Genomic DNA, 19,859 nt, shown 5'->3' with positions numbered 1-19,859 from the left:
GGCCCCACCAGGCCTCCACCAGGCCTCCACCAGGCCCCACCAGGCCTCCACCAGGCCCCACCAGGCTCCACCAGGCCCCACCAGGCCCCACCAGGCCCCACCAGGCTCCACCAGGCTCCACCAGGCCTCCACCAGGCTCCACCAGGATCCCATCAGGACTCCTGCGTTCACCCTGCCCTTCAGTGTAGTTGCGCCCCTGTAAATGAAACAGACACAACAAGGAGAAATTATCTGGGTGGTCTTCACAGACCTTCAGTACTCAGGGGACTCAGAAAGAGGACCTGGGTGTGACCACAAGGACCATAAGGGTGAAGAGGGACCTCCCAGCCTGCTTCTCGCCCACCCTGTCCCCACCTAGGCTAGGAAGCCAGGACGCCTAAATTGCATGCAGTGGGTGGGGGCAGGGGCCTCCTTTGCCTGGGACGTCACCCTGTTAAACTTCCTCTCTCAGCCACACAGGAAGTTAAGCAGATCAGGGGCCCTGCCCCAAGCAAGCACAGGCTCCCCAGCCCCAGGAGCCCCGGTGGGGAAAGGGCCCACCTGGGCCAGCCCTACGGAGACCATGGGATCCACAGAGAAGTAAGAGCTCTTTCTCCTCCATCCTGTGCTGCAAGGTTACCAGGCCTGAGATGGGGGAAAAACTGAAAAACAAAAACCATGGTAGGCAGGACCGTGGCAGGGGAGGGCCCAGAAGGCACAGCCACCCACTCACAGGGATGGACCCGCATGGACCTGCTCAGGTCATGCATGCTTCCTCTTCTACTTTCCTGGCTCTGGATCTGTGTAAAGGAAACAGGGATTTTAGAAGTTGGATGCGCAGGAAGGGCAGGTGTTTTAAGAAGGAGTTTCCCCGGAGGGGATGATCGGCAGTGAGGTGGGAGAGGTTATGGTGGGAGGCTGTGTGTCAACCTTGCTGGGGGGGAGTTCATGGGTGCCTCATACCCGCATGATGATGAAATGCTGGAGGTACCCATGTCAGGGTGTAACCGGGTGAGAAAGTGTGTCGGCCTCTGAAAGCTGAGACACCAGCATCTTCTTCGAGAAGCAGCAGGAAAAGGGGAGGCTGAGGGGCTTGCAGTTCAATGCCAGGGTACCTTACTCTCCTTTTTCTGCTGTGAAGTGTGGACCTCACGAAATCTCCCTCAGAAAAACAGGGACGAGCCTTAAAGATGCTCAAAGGCACAGGGAGAAAAAAGACAAGACACTGGTTACACACTTGAGACACTGCAGCTCTGCCCTGCAGATCTAAGGGACAGGTGTCAGACAGAATCACAAGCATGAATCACACACACACACACACAAGTGCTTTTCACACTCAGACACACCATCACAGGCACGGGTGTACCTCCCCATCTCTTCTCTCTCTCTCTCTCTCTCTCTCTCTCTCTCTCTCTCTCTCTCTTTCTCTCTCTCTCTCTCTCTCTCTGGAGACAGGGTCTCAGTATGTAGCCCTGACTGACCTGGAACTCATATGTAGATCAGGCCGACCTTGAACCCACAGAGATCTGCCTGGGGTTAACGTTATGGTCACCATGCTGGCTTCCTCTCCTTTTCCTTCTCTTGTCCTCCCACCCCACCCCTACTCTTCAGCAGCATCCACCCAGCTCCACCCCTCAGGGTGCCCTCACGAACACACCTAGTTACACACACATGTTCAGAATAGAGGACACACACAGAGAAGCACAGACACAGAATTGGAACCCCTCCCTCCGCTAAAGACCCCTCACACCCACAGAAAACCCCCTGCAGCGTTTGACTGGTTCTTCGAAGCGAGCCGCCCCCATACCTTGGAGGATGGTGAGTCGGAAGGGCTGGGGCTGGAAGGATGGGAGGGAGGACCCCAGGCCTGTAAGATGTCAGCTCGGCAGCCTGCTCCTCCCTGCAGATCCCCAGATCCGGTGGCAGTTTCCTCCAGACTTCCGGGAACAGGTATTCAGAGAGCATCCTTGTCACCCCAGGACTTGCCCAGCAGAGGGGTGGGGCGAGGCTGACATGGGCCCTGGGTTACTATTTCTTCTTCTCTCTAGGAGGCCATGCAGATGGTGCCCAGGTTCTGTTTCCCTTTTGACATAGAAAGGTATGGAAGAGACAGAGAGGTGGGGACTCCCAGGCTCTTGGGTCCCAAGGACTCCCAGGGTCTAAGGACCCTGACAACTAAAAACTTACAGGCACAGGGACCCAAGAACTGACGGACTCAGGAAACCAGGTGTTCTCTCAGAGGGGACTCATTGTCAATATGAGTGTGTGTTCATGGGGGGCCTGCATGTGGAGGTCAGAGGCAGATCTAGTGCCAGTTCCCAGAAGTCAGTTGCGCGCTCTCTCTCTCTCTCTCTCTCTCTCCTTATTTATTTTTATTTTGGGGTGTTTTGTTTTTTGTTTTTGAGACAGGGTCTCTCTACATAGCACTGGCTATGTAGACCAGGCTGGCCTTGAACTCACAGAGCTATGCCTGCCTCAGCCTCTGGAATTAAAGGCTTGTGCCACCTTAGCCACTGCCACTGTTGCCGCCACCACGACATGGCCACCTTCTCTTTTCTTTACGTGAGCCATCTCACCAACCCCACATTGGTTTGGTTTGATTTTGTGTTTTAGATTTCTTTGCTGTGTGCAGATAGTTTTGCCTGCATGTATGTCTGTGTACCACATGCATGCCTGGTGCCTAGGGGGGTCAGAAGATGGCATCAGATACACTGGAACTGGAGTTACAAACATTGTGAGCCACCTTGTGGGTTTGGGAGCCAAACTCTGTGAGAGCAGCCAGTGGTCTCACCACTGAGCCGTCTCTCCACTTCCTAAACACACACTCACCTGGATTTCTGAAACAAGGTCTCTCACTGGCTTGGAGGCCTTCAAGGAAGCTGTACAGGCCAGTCTTCTGACCCCAGGGCTTTCATGATTTACCTCCCTGGCTCTGCCAGCTCTGGGGTTGTAAGTGTTCACCAGGACACCAGATTTAATTCTATTCTCTTTATTATGACTGTGTGTGTATGGTGGGCGTGTGTGCTTATGCCATGGGAGTCCAAGGTCAAAGAATAATTTTGTGGAGTTGGTTCTCTCCTTTCACCATGTGGGTCTCTAGAGATCAAACTCTCACCTCCAGGTTGTATGGCAAGCACCTTTTTTCTGATAAGCCACATCCCTGGCCTCCAGATTTTCTTTCTTTCCAAAGATGGGCGTAGGGGCTAGAACTCAGGTCCTTGGTCTTACAGGGCACACATCTTGGAGATGGAGCTGTGAGACTGGCCTCCAGGACTCAGAGTTCCTGACTCAAGGGAACCACAAAATACTGAGCTCGGACATCAAGCAAAGAAACCATGCTATCATGGGCCATCTGCGGGGTGTGGTAGGAGGGGTGGGAGGCAAGGAAATCACACGAGATATGCCCAGCCTCCACCAGAGTCTTTCCCCCATAGGGAGCCGCCCAGCCCTGCGGTCCAGCATTTCACCTTCGCCCTCACTGACCTGGCCGGCAACCGTAGATTCGGCTTCTGCCGCCTGCGGGCCGGCGCCTGGAGTTGCCTCTGCATCCTCAGGTGGGTGACATTGGGGACCTGAAACCAAGTAGGAACAGGGAACAGATGGGAACAAACGCCGAGCCTCATGATGAACATGGAAACCCACACTGGTCAAAGTGTCTGGGACTGTGGAACGGGACGGACACGTGTATCACCACCCTCTACACAAGGCTGAGGGACTATATTGGACGTACAGGCCAAGAGACTATCAAATCCAAAGGCCAGAAGGACCAGAATAAAAGTGTCTCCTGGATGTAATAGAGCCCATGCTCATGAACACACGGAGGCACACAACCTGCACACCATCAAGCCAGCCCAGATCCCAGCATGGTTGGCGGGGTGAGGAGCAATCTTCTCTGGGGAGACTTGCACTTTGTAATTGATGGCCCTAAACCCGCGCACTTACAGATAACACCCAGTGGACTCAATGGATTTTTTTTTAGGGAGGGGGGTTGTCCTGGGAGTTTGAGACAGGGTCTCACTGTGTAGCCCTGGCTAGACTGGAACTCATTATGTAGACCAGGCTGACCTCAAACTCCCAGAGATCTGCCTCCAGAGGGCTGGGATTAAAGATGTGCACACCACACTTGACTGATTTAGTAGGTTTTAAAAACAGCTTTGCATGAAGTTGAAAGGGGAAAGGTGGTGGTGGGGTGGGAGACACTAAAAGGTGGGTATGGGGTGGATTTGATCAAGATACATGGTGCGCAAAAATTCTCAAACTGTAAACCTATAAAATCACCAAGTCCATCAGGGGCACTTTCTAGCCCCCAACCCCTCTGCCTTCTCTCTCTCCAGCCACCTTCCCTGGTTTGAAGTGTTCTACAAGATCCTCAATACTATGGGGGACCTCCTAGCCCAGAACCAAGTGAGAGCAGCCCCTCCCACAGGCTCCACCCCAGCCCTCCCATCCCCTCACCCTCGCTGAGGCTGTTCTCAGGACCCCACAGCCTGAGTGGAGACCCTCAGAATCCCAAATCGACCCTCGGGGCAAACTCCTCCCGAATCCCTCAGGTCTCAGAGGCTGAAGAACTCCTCCAGAACTTGCAGCGACACCCTCTTCCTGAACCAGGGTTTTCAGGGGAACCAGAGACGGTGAGTAGCTCCCAGGTCTTTGGCGCTGGCTTCTTGGCGGTGGAGGCCGCCAGCTGAGCTGGGCAGGGCAACCACACAGTTACTCCTGTCCGTAGGGCAGCAGCTCGACCATCTGGAGCAAGTGTGGGATCCTGCCGCCTACTCTGGGGAATAGCAAATTGGTGAGTGGGGCTGCCTCCCCCCACCCCACAGGCCCCCACCTCGCCGTAGTTGAGGCCACCATCATCGCGCAGACTGACTGGCTCTTCTCCCCGATGTCCCCACCAGCTTTCTTGTTTTGTGGCCCCGGATTCTGCCGGCTTGCCCTCTATTCCTGAGAACGTGAGTAAGGAGGATGCAGAGTGAAGGATGAAGTTGGGATGGTGAATCTCGGCTGTTCGCTCCACTCCCAGGCGCTGTGTTTTTCCGTCCCCCAGAGGAATCTCACGGAGCTGGTGGTCGCCGTTACGGATGAGAACATCGTGGGGCTCTTCGCGGCGCTGCTGGCTGAGAGAAGGGTCTTGCTCACCGCCAGCAAGCTCAGCACTGTGAGGGCGGGACCTCCTCCCTTTGGGACTCTAAGCTCCTAAATGACGATGCTGCACAGTGGCCCTTCCTCATTGACAGCGCGATTCAGGCACATCCACAGAGGACCAGGCCTGGCCTAGCTCTGCCCCAGATGGGGATGTATCTCAATGAGTAGAGCCTTCGCCTAGGCAGCATGAGGCCCTGGGTTCCATTCCCATGATGGCCTTAACCAGACCTAGCAGGCACCCCAAACCTGGTACCCTGAGCCTAAGGCAGGAGGATCAGAAGTTCAAGATCACCCTGAAATACCTAGTTTGAGACTCAGGTCTCAATAGATAGATACATAGATACACAGATAGATACATAGATAGATACACAGATAGATACATAGATAGATACACAGATAGATACACAGATACATACATAGATACATACATAGATACATACATAGATATAGATAGATAGATAGATAGATAGATAGATAGATAGATAGATAGATAGATAGATAGAAAAATTTTAAAAAATTCTAGGGCCAGTGATATGGAGCAAAGGTGCCTACAGCCAAGTCTTTAGGACCTGAGTTCAATACCCAGGGCACACATAGTGGAAAGAAAGATGGACCTGATCTGACTCCTACAAGTTGTCTTCCAATATGCACCACACACACACAATCACTCACAAGTAAACATAACTTTATTTTTATTTTCTGTTCTGCTTTTTTGTTTGTTTGTGTTTGAAGACAGGGTTTCTCTGTAGCTTTGGAGCCTGTCCTGGAACTAGCTCTTGTAGACAGGCCTCGAACTCACAGAGAGTTGCCTGCCTCTGCCTCCCGAGTGCTGGGATTAAAGGTGTGCGCCACCACTGCCAGGGCTCCTGTTCTTATTGTATGTTCTACAGTATTTTTTTTTTTTTTTTTTTTTTTTGGTTTTTCGAGACAGGGTTTCTCTGTGGTTTTGGAGCCTGTCCTGGAACTAGCTCTGTAGACCAGGCTGGTCTCGAACTCACAGAGATCCGCCTGCCTCTGCCTCCCAAGTGCTGGGATTAAAGGCGTGCGCCACCACCGCCCGGCTGTTCTACAGTATTTTTAAAGATTTTTTTTTTTTTTATGTGTCTGTCTGTTTGCGAGCTGGAAGAAGATGCCCTGGAGTAGGAGTTAGAGGCAGTTGTGAGCAGCCTTGTGGTGGCTGAGAAATGGTTCCTCAGCCGCCTCTTCTGCCCCTCAAGTGTGGCTCTGTGTTTTGGCTTTTGTTTGCATTTTTGCTTTTTTTTTTTTTTTTTTTTTTCAAGACAGGGTCTCACTATGTAACCCTGGCTGTCCTGGAACTCTCTCCGTAGACCAGGCTGACCTTGAACTCAGAGATTCTCTAGCCTCCGCCTCTGTGCTGGGATTAAAGGTGTATGCCACCACTGCCTAGCTGGGTTTTGGTTTTATGGGTTTTATGATTCTGGGTTGAGACCCAGGACTTTGCACGAGCCAGGCGAGCTCTTATTCCCGGCCCAGATCCTCAGTATTAGCTTTGTTGTGAGGGTTTGTTTATTTGCTTGCTTTGATGCTGGCTTTGTGAAATTACATCTTACTGATTCTGCTTGTGACGAGGCCTGTGTTCCATCCACAGCAGGAATTGTTCCTTTCCTTTCACCATATGGGGCCCTGGGAATCGAACTCAGATCCTCAGTCTTGGCCACAGGATCCTTTCTTTACTCTCTGAGCTATGGCTCCCACCCTATTTTTTGGGGTAGTTGTTTGTTTTATTTTGTTTCTGAGACAGTCCCACTCCAGTCCATACTGACCTAGAACTCACTCTGTAGCTGAATCTGGTCCCAAACTTACAGCAATTCCCCTGACTCCGCCTTCTCAGTGCTGGGATTGCAGGACAGAACCACCACATGAAATTCAGTTTTGTTTTGTTTTGTTTTGTTTTTATCAGAGCACAAGAAGCTGGAAATGGCCAAAATCTTGGTCTCCACCTCCTTCCTAAAGGGGTCCGAGTTTCACTCGACTCCTTAGCGATGGATGGAGGGGACAGAAGAGATTGGGGAGGTCTAAGCGCCCATATCAGTGATCCAGGTCCCCGAAGTGGGAATCTAAGGCCTAATTCCACCACCTCCCTCCTTCTCACCCCACAGCTGACAGCCTGCGTTCATGCATCCTGCGCTTTGCTCTACCCCATGCGCTGGGAGCACGTCTTGATCCCCACGCTGCCCCCGCACCTGCTTGATTACTGCTGGTGAGAAAAGAGGGGATTGGGGGGATTGAGGAAGGGTAGGCAGAGGGAGAGCCTGGAGCGTTGCTAACCTTTAATCCTTGGGAGACAGAGGCAGGAGGATCTCTTTGTATTCCAGGTTAGCCGGGTCTACAGTGAGGTTATTTCACAAAAAGTTAAAAAACAAAAGTTAAAAAAAGAGTTCCAGGCTAGCCTGGGCTACATAAGGCTAACACAGGCAAAAGGCTGGGGGGTGGGATTAAAGCAAGCACCACCTCCTTCTCCCATCCTCTCCACAGTGCGCCCATGCCCTACCTCATCGGAGTCCACACCAGTCTCTCTGAGGTGAACCGCTGAAACCCCCAAGGCTGGGGTTGGGGAGGGATTCTCTTCCCTACCTCCAGTTCCTCAAAGCCCCTACTCTGTGGGGCTCTGAATGACAGTCCGCGTTTGTCTCCTGCAGAGAGTTCGGGAGAAAGCACTGGAAGATGTTGTGGTGTTGAACGCTGACTCTAACACGCTGGAGACACCGTTTGACGACATGCAAGCACTGCCCCCAGATGTCGTCAGTACCACCTCCTCCTCCCTTCTCCAGATGGAGCCTCCAATCCCTGCCCATCTCAGGGTCTCTCCTGTGTTGCCAGGTGTCCCTGCTGAGGCTTCGGCTAAGGAAGGTGGCTCTGAGTCCCGGGGAAGGGGTGTCCCGTCTCTTCCTCAAAGCCCAGGCTCTGCTCTTTGGAGGGTACCGCGACGCGCTTGTCTGCATCCCGGTGAGCAAACGGAGAGGGGAGATTCCCAGGGACAAGCCTCTTAAGGAACCTTGGAAAAGTCACATTAAGAACACCTTGTGGTTTACGGTCTCACGTAGCCTAGGCTGGCCTCAAACTCAATGTGTAGCCCAGGATGACCTTGAACTTCTGACCCTCTTGATTTTTTTTTTCTTGAGACTGGGTCTCTTTTTTTTTTTTTTTTTTTTTTTTTTTTTTGGTTTTTCGAGACAGGGTTTCTCTGTGGCTTTGGAGCCTGTCCTGGAACTAGCTCTTGTAGACCAGGCTGGTCTCGAACTCACAGAGATCCGCCTACCTCTGCCTCCCAAGTGCTGGGATTAAAGGGTTGCGCCACCACCGCCCGGCGAGACTGGGTCTCTTGTAATCCAGGCTGCCCTGGAGCTCACTATGTAACCCAGCAGCAATCCTCCTGCCTCAGCCTCCCACACTATCAACATTAATTAATGCTGATAACCACACTACAGATGAGGATGGGGTGTCCCATGAGGCTCCTCACGGGGGTCAGGTACACAGTAGGCGCCCAATCAGTGCTTGCTAGGTATGTTATGAGGCCGAAAAGGAGATGGTGAGAGACAGAAGAGCCGTAGGGAGCTGTGGAAGGAATCCTTCTTCCAGGGTCAGCCGGTGACCTTCAGTGAAGAAGCCTTCTTGGCTCAGAAGCCGGGGTCGCCGCTGCAAACCTTCCACAAGAGGGCAGTGCACCTGCAGCTGTTCAAGCAGGTGCGCCTTGGACGGGGGTTGGGGATGTTGGGGGTGGGGGGCTGGGGGCGGGACCTAAGGTGAGGAATAGGATGGGCTGCCTGTCACTGGAGGCGGGGCCTAAGGGGAGGGGCGAAGCTTCTCTCTGAGGGCGGAGTTTAGGGGAAAGGATGGCAGCTTCGACCTGGGGGCGGAGCCTAAGGTGAGAACCAAGGATGGGTTGAGGGGCGGGGCTTAGGGAACAGGGAGAGGATGAATTTGGGAACAGATCTTGATTTCAGAGGCCAAGTGGATGATACCTAGTTTCTAAGTTTGTTGATTCCTGAGGCCTCAGGAGGCACCTTCTATGTCTTCAGGGGACAGCAGGCACTTCCTGGTGCTTGTGTCTAACCCTCTCTCCCTACCCCAAGTTCATCGAAACCCGACTGGAGAAACTCAATGCTGGGGAAGGCTTCTCAGACCAATTCGAGCAAGAGATCGTTGCCTGCTGTGGGGCTTCCTCAGGTGAGCCCCAGGGCTCTCACTTCATCAGCTCCCCAAGCGTAGGCCTGCCTTGGTAATCACAGCTCTCTCCCTTTCTCCAGGCGCCCTGCGCTCCTACCAGCTCTGGGTAGAGAGTCTTAAGGTAATAAAGCAATCCCTGATCCTGTCCACAACCAACTTCATCACCTCATCGCCCACCACAGTCCCCCTAAAGGGGCTTTGTTAAGCTACCCGGTGTAGGCACCCGGGGGGTCGGGGGAAGTGGAGTGTGGGCTCCAGCCCTGGTGACCTCTGGGGCCCAAGTTTCTCCCCTGTGGTGTTTGCTTCCCCAACCCCCTACAGAAAGGTGGCGATGCCCTCCTGCATTCAATGAAGGCCAAAACCCGACCAGCTGTCAGGAACATGTACAGATCGGTGAGACTTGGGTGGCCACGGGGAAGACAGAGGGAGTCTCTGTGTTGTGTGTGTATGTGTGCACGTGTGTGCCTGTGCATGTAGAAGCCAGAGATTGGCATTCTTACACACTGTCCACTTTGGGATTTGTTTTTGAGAGGGTCTAACTAGGAGGCCCTGGCTGGCTTTGAACTTACAGAGACCCACCTCTCTCTGCCTCCTGAATACTGGAACTGGTGTGTCCCACCACACCTAGTGGCTTGGGGAGAGGGAGTTGGGCGGTTACATTTATTTATGTTGAGTATGTGTGCCGCGATGCATGTGTGGAGGTCAGAGGACAACTTGTATTAGCCAGGCAATGGTGGTGCACACGTTTAACCCAGTGCTGGTGAGGTAGAAGCAGGTGGATCTCCTGTGAGTTCGAGACCAGCCTGGTCTACAGAATGAGTTCCAGGACAGTCTGGACTACACACAGAGAAACTCTAACTCAAAAAACCAAAACGGTTGCGTCCTTCCACCACATGGGTCCCAAACGTGGGAACCATGCTTAAGTCGCCAGGCTTGGCAGCCACCCCCACCACTACACTACTTGCTGGCCCTCCCCTTGCTTTCTGAAACAGGAACCTGGAGCTGACTGGGCTAGCCTGACTGACCAGTGCTCCAAAGCTTCCCCTCTCTCCCCAGCCCTAGCATTACAGGCACACACCACGACTTCCAGCTTTTTCTGTAGAAGGGAAGAGTCTAACTGACTGTGTCTGCTTTCCAGCCTGACAGAGATGTCTCGAGTACTCACAGATGACTGGACATTTTGATTCCAACAGGCATTAAACATGCACACATGCATTTAAACCAAGCAGTGGTGGCGCACGCCTTTAAATCCCAGCACTCGAGAGGCAGAGGCAGGTGGATCTCAGTGAGTTTGAGACCAGCCTGGTCTACAGAACTAGTTCCAGGGCTACACAAAAGAAAACAAAACACACTTAAAAGCATTCACAAATTCTTCTATGCTTGGTTTTCATCTGTCATTTCTAGTGTTTGTGTGTGTGTGTGTGCGCACAGGCACACCCGTGTGCTGGTGTGCCTACCAGCCTGCTTGTATGTGCACTGTGTGTGCAGTACCAGTGGAGGCCCAAAGAGGGTGAGATGCAACAGTTTCAGGCAGTTGTGAGCCACCTGATGTGGGTGCTGGGACTTGAACCTGAGTGCTCTGCAAGAACAGCAAGTGTCCCCAGGTAATGGGCCATCTCTCGATTTCCACAAACAAGCAAATTCCTGAGTCTGAGGCCAGTCTGAGCTACAGAGTGAGTTCCAGGACAGCCAGGGCTACACAGAGAAACCTTGTCTCAAAATAAATAAATAGATAGAAAATTTATAATAATAAAATTTAGGACTGACAAGATGGCTGGCTCTTACTGTCAAATTTGACAACCTGCCTTTGATCCCTAGAATCCACATAATAGGAGAGAAGTGACACCCCAATTTGTACTCTGCTCTCCCTACTGCCATAGCTCATGTAACCCCTCCCCCCAAATAAAGTACATACGTAAGTAAAATTAAGCACACACACACTGACAGCCAGGATTGTTCAACTACCTTTGTTACTCAGCTTCCATCCTTTTTTTTTTTTTTTTTTTTTTTTCGAGACAGGGTTTCTTTGTGGTTTTGGAGCCTGTCCTGGAACTAGCTCTTGTAGACCAGGCTGGTCTCGAACTCACAGAGATCCGCCTGCCTCTGCCTCCCGAGTGCTGGGATTAAAGGCGTGCGCCACCACCGCCCGGCTTTTTTTTTTTTTTTTTTTTTTTTTGATCTGGAGCTCAGACCAGCTTTTATAGTTCAGATCTGCCCATTTGATTTTAACCCTAACACATGATGGTCAAATCTTTAGTTTATGGCAGGGCGACTCCCTCCAGGAATATTGCACATTAGTCAAAGGTACAAAAATAGCTTGGAAGATACAAAGATGGGGTGAGTGGCAGATCTAACAGTGCTGGTCATCGTCCTAGGCGAAGAGTGGCCTGAAGGGTGTGCAGAACCTGCTAATGATTAAGGTGAGATGACTCAGGTGGCTCCCCACCCACAGGTGATTCAGGGACGTGGGGATGGTACCTCAGGCCACATGTGTATCCCTTCACAGGATGGAGACTCTGGCCTTCAGAGGGGGGGCTCCCTGAGAACCCCGAGCCTCATCAGCCGCTCAGATCGCCTGCAACAGCGCCTGCCTATCAGCCAGCACTTTGGGCAGGTAAGGATGCCCACCCTGTTCCCCCACACACACCACAGACGCACATACCATGCATTCATGCATACATGCACACACACCACAGATTCTCCCCAAATCCCCCACTCATTCCCAGTGTTCACCAAACTATTCCCCTTTTATTTCAATGTAGATCTCACTGTAGCTCAGGCTAATCCTCAAACTTGCTATACAGCCTAGTATGACTTTGAACTGATCCACCACTCCCATTTTAAAAGGCGCTAGGGATCAAACCCAGTGCATGATAGGCAAGCCCTCTACCGAGTTGCATCCTCTCAGCTCCTTAGTTTGAGGGATTTTGTTTGTTTGTTTGTTTGTTTTTTAGACCAGACTCATCTCAAACTCAGAGATTCATTCCAGTCCTTGTTTTGTTTTTTAGAAACGTCCCACTATGTAGCCAGCCAGGGCTCAATTTGCAATGATCCTCCTGCCTCAGGCTGCAGGTGCCGAAAGGAGAGAGGAGCATTAACACACCTAGCTCGCTCTTTCCAGCCCCACCCCCTATTCTGCAGCTCCTGGGCCCCTCCCCATTCTTCCTCCCTTATCTTTTTCAGAACAGACCCCTCCGCCCTAGCAGGAGATTCAGGCGGGAAGGAGTACCTTCCCAACCCCTCGGAGAGAGGTAAGAATTAAAGCAGGTCAAAGTTGGAGGTGCAAGGGTTATGGCGGATGAAGAGGGATTTCTCTAGACCCTGGAGCAGCCCAACGAAGATCAGGATGTCCATCCTCAATCCAGGAGTCCTACCTTGAGCCCCAAGGACACCCAGAGTCCCTGGGCAGAGGAAACTCTAGATGGCAGCTTCCTGGGGTCTGGAGAACTGGATCTGTTGAGCGAGATTTTAGACAGTCTGAGCGTGGAAACCAAGAGTGGTGGCCGGCTGAGGGCCAGCCAGAGCTTGGACTGCTGCCAGCAGGAGGCGTCGGAGAGCTGCTTCAGCCTGGTAAGACCCTTACTGTGCCCCCCCAACCTGTCCCATCCCCACTTGACCTCAACCACCCCCTGACCTGCTCTTCTCAGCCTGACAGCCCAGCGAGGTCACCATGGCAACTAGAAGATGATGTGCAATCCCTGGAAGCCCAGCCCTGGTCCTTGCCAGAGGACCTGCCATCTCTGCAGGACACCCCATCTTTAGAGGTGGCAAGCTATTACGAGAACTGTTCTGAGCCGCCCTCAGACATCTCTCCTCCGGCATCTTCAGCCACTTCAGTAGACCCAAGCAGCCGAGAACCCGAGTGTCCTGCTCCCACCGAGCTGGACCCTAGAATCCCACAAAGCCCTTGCTCCAGGCTCCTCATAGTGCCCACTCAGTCCAGCCCTCCAGAGAGCCCCCAAGTTCTTGCCTCCACAGAGCACAACCCTGACACTGTTGGGACATTACAACCCATTCAGTCTCCCTCACACTCCAGTTCTCCAGAGAGCCCCAGAAACCAGCCTCTCCAGGTCCTGAGTGATCAGACTCGAGCCCAAACCCTCAAGGAGCATGGAGTTACCAACCGGCAGGGGCCCCCAGTCAGGCAGCCTCGCGTGGCTGAACTGAAAAAGTGTTTTGAAAAATAAGAACAAGGGTGCAGAAGCACCCAGCTCCCAATAAAGCTGATTTTGTTCTCCTTGATAAGTTTATCTGGGGCCTCCGCCAGCTCAGAAACCTACCTCATTCACACCTGTAAGCAACCTCTAACCATCTTTAAGGTTCACCTGAAGCTCCACCCCCCACCCCACCCCACCCCCATTTCCAGTTTGTTAGGGACCTCAAAAAGCTTACACTTCAAATCGAATTCATCTAAGCTGATGTTCCCAAAAGCCAAAAAAAGAAAAGAAAAAAAGAAAAAAAAACAAACGCTTTATTATACCTTACTATTAATTTCACATAAATATATAAAAAGTGAGCAGCCCCATCCTCCCTTTCCCTCAAAGTCAAGGTCTTTGAAGAACTTTCTTTCCTTCTATCTTTAAGCATTGGGTGAGTTTGATCGCCCAGAGGGTGCTGCCTTCCCCCAAGGTCACACAGCAAGGTAGGGAAGGTGGGTGACAGGGGAGGAGGGGGAAGGAGCTAGATGGGCAGGCAGCCCCGCACTGGCTCCTTGGAGTCCTGGGGGGCCCGGGCCTCAGCTGATGCCTGGGAAAACTGAAAGAAAGGACAGGAGGTTTGTTGGGCCTGCAGTCACGGTAGGAGACACAGCAGAGCAAGATCACACGAGATGAATGGTGAGGTGAGGCCCCCGGCCGCGGTACCCCCAGCTTCATGCAGAGCCAAGCGGAGGCAGCATGCTGCGTAGCCCACCAGCCGGGTGCCCCCAGCGTTCCCCACCCCGAGTCCTCTTGAGCCATCAGAGGCCGGCGTGTCTCCAAGGTGGCTGCTGTGGACCAGGGTGTGCCAAGGCAGTCCTGGGTGGTGGTGGCAGCCTATGGCCGACACCCCGGCGTTCAGATGAGCCGCTCCTCCGGGGGCAGCTTGAGGTTGGGGGGTGGTGGAGCACGGGCACCCACCTGCTCCTCACTGCTGGGCCGGTAGGTGCCCTCTGTCTGGCGTTTTTCTCGAAGTTTCCGCATCAGCAGGAACAGTCCCACCGCTAGGAGGATGACTCCCAGGATGGAAAAGACCACAGCGATGGCTACAACGCCCTCTGAAGACTGCAGAGAACATGAGGGGGGACCGGTGTGACCACCTGCATGAGGGCCCTACTCACCCCACCTAGTCACCCAGCAGGGTCCTCAGATACCTAGAAATACCACCTCAGCACCTCTCACACTGGTGCCTCTGTCTCTAGCCACGTCCCCTTCACACCTGCCCACTCTGGGCTACCTATGAGGGTTCGGGAATCTCTTGTCCTCCCTTCTTTTTTCCTTCCTTTTGTGTTCTCAGTTTATTTGGTCAGTCACAGGTAGCCCAGGTTGGCCTTGAACTTACTATAGAATTAAAAATAACTCTGAATTTCCTGCCTCCTCCTCCATAATGCCAGTGCTGGGACAACAGGCTTGAGTCACCATGCCCATCCCTGTATGGTATTTTGATATAGTCTCATCTATATACCCCAGGCTGGCTTTGATTGTGGAGATCCTCCTGCCTTAGCCTCCTAAGTGCTGAGGTGTGGGTATCACCATACCCACAAGGCAAGACACAGTATTCTTTTTTTTTTTTTTTAAGACAGGAACTTACTGTAGCCCTGGCTAGCCTGGAATTCACTAGTAGACCAGGTTGGCTCTGCCTGCCCCTTTCTCCAGAGTGTGTGGGCCACCACACCCAGCAAGACACAATATTCTTAACATTCTTGTATATCCTTATAGATAGGTCTTGCTACCCTGTGTCTGGGATTCTTATTGTGTGTTTGTTTTAAAGGGGGTTTCTCTGTGTAGCCCTGGCTGTCCTGGAACTCACTCTGTAGACCAGGCTGGTCTCAAACTCACAGAGATCCTCCTGCATCTGCCTCCTAAAGTACCGGGATTAAAGGCGAGTGCCACCATTGCCCAGCACTCAGTCATCCTGTTGCTGTGGCTTCATGGGAAGAGCGTTTGCCTGGCATGTGGACCCTGGGTTTGACTCCAGCATCCCATAGACCCAGCATGACGGTGCACACACATCAGCTCAGCACTGAGGGGAAGGCAGAAGGATTGGGAGTTCAAGGTCATCTGGCTACAAAGAAAGTTAGAGGCCAGCCTGAGCTACACCAGACCCCAGGGCTAGGGCTGGGCACAACCTTACTAATAATAGCGTTTCTCTATTGCCCGTGCTCTCTCGCACACCTGCGCTCACTGCTTGTACCCCCTCCCAACTCACCAGGCCCCCACTGGAATCAGGGTCTGGGGATGGAGTCGTGCTATTGAAAGGGTCCGGGGCTGTGGCTGTGAAAGAGAAAAAGGAAAAGTCTATGCCAGGCTCTTCACTAGTCATCACACACACACCATACACACACCATACGCACCCCATACACACACATATACACACACCATATACACACATACATACACACACCCCATACACATAACACCACATACACACACATATACACCCCATACACACACACCATACACGCATACACACCCCATTCACACACACACATACACACACCCCATACACACACATATACACCCCATACATACACACATACACACCCCATACACACACACTATACACACATACACACCCCATTCACACACACATACACACACACCCCATACACACACACATACACACACCCCATACACACACATACACAAACACATATACACCATACATATCCCATACACACACATACACACCTCATACACACACACCCACACACACAAACACACACATACCATACACACACATACACACCCCATACACACACATACACACCCCATACACACACACTATACACACACACCCCATACACACACAAACACACATATACCATACACACGCACATACACACACCATACACACACAAACACACACATACACACACAGACACACACAAACCCCACTCAGCCTTGTAAAACGCCTTCCCAGTCTCCAGGTGGAAGAGACTGCTGGTACCGCCAGGCCACCCACCCACTCCGCCCTCAAGTGTGGTATTGGTTCCTGTGGCACTCTTAGCCCAGTAGGGAATAATCTGGCCAAAGTCACCTCTGTTAGTCAGACCATTATAATAAATGGCTTCCAGAACAGTGTCCCCACCACCACCACCATCACCCTGGCCCAGGATTCTTAAGGACCTGGGCGGGGCTCAACCTTTCCCTGGAGTGTGTGACTCACACTGTCCCGTCTCCCCCCCCCCCCAGGTTCCCGAAACTGGAACCAGAGAGACAGAGGGAAGGTCTGGCTGGGTCCACACCTACTGGCCCTTGCCAATCCTGTCAGCTGGGTCTTCTGGCCTCCTCCAGGTCCCCTGGCTGCTTAAGACTCTCAACTATGCAGACTCAGGTGCCCTGGCTCTCCTCCCCTCCTCCACCTCTGGGCTCTGCCCAACAACCCCCAGCTCCCAAATTCCACAAGACTTAAGGACTTAGGAATTCTGGGCTGTGGGTGTGGGGTCTGCTTGATGGCAGAGCGCTTGCCCAACTTGCAGGAGACTGTGAGTTCGAGCTCCAGCAACGCAAAAAAAGAGCGAGAGAGAGCGAGAGCGAGAGCGAGAGAGAGAGAGAGAGAGAGAGAGGAAAAGAAAGAGGGAGGGAGGGAGAGGGAGAGAGAGAGAGAGAGAGAGAGAGAGAGAGAGAGAGAGAGAGAGAGAGAGAGAGAGAGTGAGTTCAGAGGTGGGCTAAACTAACCTGTAGTTCGGCCCTAATGCCTAATGCTTTCGGACCTGGTCCCCAAACACAATCCATCAGACCTTTCACCCTCTCTGGGTCGCAAATGCCCAGTCCGGCTGAGTTCTACCAGGGAACCCTCCTCTCACCCCATCGCCTACCGGGATGGTACCTACGCGCTTGGCTCCAACCGGCGGGCAGCATCGGCAGACCAACTGCCAGGAGCAGCCCCAGGCCTGGGGTCGCCATGAGCTTGGACGATGAGTTGGTGGCGCCAAGGGCAGGACTTCCCCAGGGCTCCAATTCCTATCGCATCTTGGGTCGAGGAGGGCACCTGCGACTCGGAACCTGGGGACCAGACCAAAGGAGAGGCCGCAGCGTGGGGTTGGGGGCTGGACCCGCTGGGCTCAGGCCCCAGCGACGGGCGATCGAGCTTGGAGTGCGGTCCCCGCCCTCGGCGCCAAGGGTCAGAGATTAAAGATTAACTCTCGGGCCGCGTTCCTGGGCCAGGAGAAGGGAAGGAGGAGTTCGGGACAGGCCAGGCTGCGCGCCCTGCCTCCCTACCTGGCCCGGGCGTCTGAGAGGAACTTAGCTCAGGTTCCCAATCCCGGGTCCCCGGCTGGAACCCCGAGTCGCTGTCCTTCACCCCTTCGCTCCCGATCCCACCCGCCCCGCCCGCTCACGTGACCCGGAAAGTTTAGTCACCCACCTAGGCAGGGAGCGCACTTCCGGCTTGTGCACCTGAGCCTGGCTGAGAGGGGCGGGGCCGAGGGGGCGGGGCCGCACCGCGGGAGCACCTGTAACGGGAACCCCATTGCGCAGGGGAGCAGCGCGGAAGGCGGAAGTGAGCAGGTGCAAGGACTGCACACCGGGGCTCCTCGGTAGCACAGGTGTGCCGGCGCAGGGGGCGTGGCGACAGCCAGGAAGATACGCACCTGTAAGGGGCCGGCTGAAGAATTCAAACCTGAAGTCAGGCCTGGTGATGCAGGTATTCAGGAGGCTGAGGCAGGAGGATCCAAGTTCAAGGCCAGGCTAAGCAGCTCTGTGAACCCCTATTTTAAAATAAAAAAGGAAAAGAGGGCTGGGGCATGGCTCAGGGCCAGAACACTAGAATCATCTAGGAAACGTCAGAGGCCGTGGCTCAGGGGTAGAGTTCCTGTCCAGAAAACCATAATGATGGGATTCCCCCCCCCCTCATGGATTCCGCTCTAGCATCCATGAGACCCTGGGTTCTATCTTTAGTCCCACAATCAATTAATCAACCAACCAACCTGTATGGGACTAGAAACATACACACGCAGACCTGTAAGTGTAATGTAGTGAGAACACCTGCTTCAAGTCACACCTGTGTGAAAAAGACACCTGGACAAAGCGCCTGTGCAGAATTTCGTTCTTGAAGGCCTTCCATTCTCACTGAAGGACATCCGCAGAGGGGGCTCCACAAACTGGTTTATTGTGTATGAGGTTCATCTGTCAGGGAAGTGTCCAAGAAAGCACCTGTGTCCCCATGGCACACACAAAGAAACACCTGTGCGTGGAAACATCTGGTAGAAGGGGGCTGCGTGCAACTCTCGCCTGCTCACCACACATGTATGGGCGCAGCCTGGGTGTGAACCACATAACCTCTGGATGCATCTTTGGGTAAAAGGTAGTCATGAACCGCATATGATATGGGTAGATGCATCTTTGGGTAAAAGGTAGTCATGAACCGCATACGATATGGTGGCATGCGATTACATCCCAGCCACTGGGAGTCTGAAGCTGAACTGCGGCACGCTCGAGGCCTGCAGAGTGAGACCCTGACTCAAAACATCAGTAACAACAACAACAAATGGGCATACAGCTGAAGCTGGGGTCCACTTGCTGGAGTGCCCTACGACACCCACTGTCGAGGCACACGCCTTAAATCCAAGCAGAAGCAGGTGAATCTCTATGAGTTCCAGATCAGCCTGGTCTACATAGTGATTTCCAGGACTAAACAGCGAGACCGTGTCGGGAAAAACAAAAACGAAACAAACAAAACCCCCTAAGAATAAATAAAGAAGGCTTCGTCCCTTCTAGGAGCGGTGGTTTAAAATCTATTTAAATCTCTGCTCTGGCCCCAAGTGGGAACCCCAGCTGGCCTCCTCGTGCTTCCTCTGTAGCGTGGGAAACACTAGAGCCACCTACCTACCTCGCAGTGTTTGGGCTGCTGAGCAGCGAGAGGAAGGCTGGCATGCGCAGCGCACTCAACGTTAGCTATTATTATTTGCGGTCAAGCAGGCTCCCTTCCCCCTGACGGTAAGACGAGAAACTGCACCCGAAACTTGTGGGCGGGACTTCAGCAGGTGCAACCACTGTCCCCGGCTGAGGCCCCGCCTCCAGAACCCGGCCGCCTCCCGGTCTTTATTCTCAGCGGCGCCGAGGACTCTGGACTGTGACTCCCCTTCCAGGCAGATCTGCAAAGAGCAGCCTTCTGAGAGTCTGGATGGAGTCGCAGCCCCTTTAAGAACGCCAGGCCGGCTGCGGGAGACGGGGCTGGAAGCTGCTGTGGTTCAATCAGGAAGCCCCGCCTACGTGGAGCGGACGGGCGCAGCTCAGGCGGCTCTGACCAATAGGGATTTGACTTTGCAGCCGCGCTGCGCGTTGACCTTGCGTTTCTCTCTGCTAGTGTCACCGAGAAAAGGAGGCGTGCGGGCGGGATGAAGTGTT

At 53.2% G+C, this 19,859-nt stretch overlaps 2 protein-coding genes across 4 annotated transcripts; one reads left to right on the top strand and one right to left on the bottom strand.

The window, feature by feature from the left end:
* The first annotated feature begins 2,027 nt into the window (after positions 1-2,027).
* On the top strand, positions 2,028-13,534 carry Dennd1c (DENN domain containing 1C). The gene is made up of 20 exons (XM_057772118.1): positions 2,028-2,077; positions 3,414-3,533; positions 4,314-4,383; positions 4,530-4,610; positions 4,706-4,771; positions 4,878-4,931; positions 5,027-5,137; positions 7,245-7,345; positions 7,621-7,666; positions 7,785-7,886; positions 7,966-8,091; positions 8,725-8,829; positions 9,219-9,312; positions 9,393-9,433; positions 9,634-9,705; positions 11,688-11,732; positions 11,819-11,926; positions 12,496-12,563; positions 12,678-12,882; positions 12,960-13,534. Exons 1-20 carry the CDS (start codon positions 2,034-2,036, stop codon positions 13,497-13,499), a joined length of 2,199 nt encoding a protein of 732 aa, XP_057628101.1. The 5' UTR covers positions 2,028-2,033; the 3' UTR covers positions 13,500-13,534.
* A 241-nt stretch (positions 13,535-13,775) lies between these two features.
* On the bottom strand, positions 13,776-19,640 carry Crb3 (crumbs cell polarity complex component 3). 3 transcript variants are annotated; one of them, XM_057771270.1, is made up of 7 exons: positions 18,514-19,640; positions 18,104-18,220; positions 17,878-17,965; positions 17,345-17,516; positions 15,718-15,782; positions 14,430-14,573; positions 13,776-14,067 (listed from the first exon to the last, which is right to left on the bottom strand). In XM_057771270.1, exons 4-7 carry the CDS (start codon positions 17,415-17,417, stop codon positions 13,993-13,995), a joined length of 357 nt encoding a protein of 118 aa, XP_057627253.1. In that variant the 5' UTR covers positions 17,418-17,516; positions 17,878-17,965; positions 18,104-18,220; positions 18,514-19,640; the 3' UTR covers positions 13,776-13,992. The 3 variants fall into 3 exon arrangements, with proteins under 3 accessions (XP_057627253.1, XP_057627254.1, XP_057627255.1); XM_057771271.1 differs by lacking the exons at positions 17,878-17,965; positions 18,104-18,220; positions 18,514-19,640 and adding an exon at positions 17,733-17,826; XM_057771272.1 differs by lacking the exons at positions 17,878-17,965; positions 18,104-18,220; positions 18,514-19,640 and having other exon boundaries at positions 17,345-17,726.
* Between the last annotated feature and the right edge of the window lie 219 nt (positions 19,641-19,859).

Source organism: Chionomys nivalis, chromosome 6 (assembly GCF_950005125.1).
Source record: "Chionomys nivalis chromosome 6, mChiNiv1.1, whole genome shotgun sequence".
NCBI classification, from domain to species: domain Eukaryota; kingdom Metazoa; phylum Chordata; class Mammalia; order Rodentia; family Cricetidae; genus Chionomys; species Chionomys nivalis.
The sequence above is the reverse complement of the archived record's forward strand: the minus strand, read 5'-3'. Positions and strand labels throughout refer to the sequence as shown.

Excerpts from the sequence above, each read along its gene's own strand:
- Crb3 (XM_057771270.1), bottom strand. The coding sequence starts at position 17,417 with ATGGCGACCCCAGGCCTGGGGCTGCTCCTGGCAGTTGGTCTGCCGATG. Across the intron at positions 14,574-15,717 it reads CTGATTCCAGTGGGGGCCTG|TCTTCAGAGGGCGTTGTAGC; the intron begins GTGAGTTGGGAG and ends TGTTCTCTGCAG. Across the intron at positions 14,068-14,429 it reads GGCCCAGCAGTGAGGAGCAG|TTTTCCCAGGCATCAGCTGA; the intron begins GTGGGTGCCCGT and ends CCTTTCTTTCAG.
- Dennd1c (XM_057772118.1), top strand. The coding sequence starts at position 2,034 with ATGCAGATGGTGCCCAGGTTCTGTTTCCCTTTTGACATAGAAAG. Across the intron at positions 2,078-3,413 it reads TTCCCTTTTGACATAGAAAG|GGAGCCGCCCAGCCCTGCGG; the intron begins GTATGGAAGAGA and ends TTTCCCCCATAG. Across the intron at positions 3,534-4,313 it reads AGTTGCCTCTGCATCCTCAG|CCACCTTCCCTGGTTTGAAG; the intron begins GTGGGTGACATT and ends CTCTCTCTCCAG.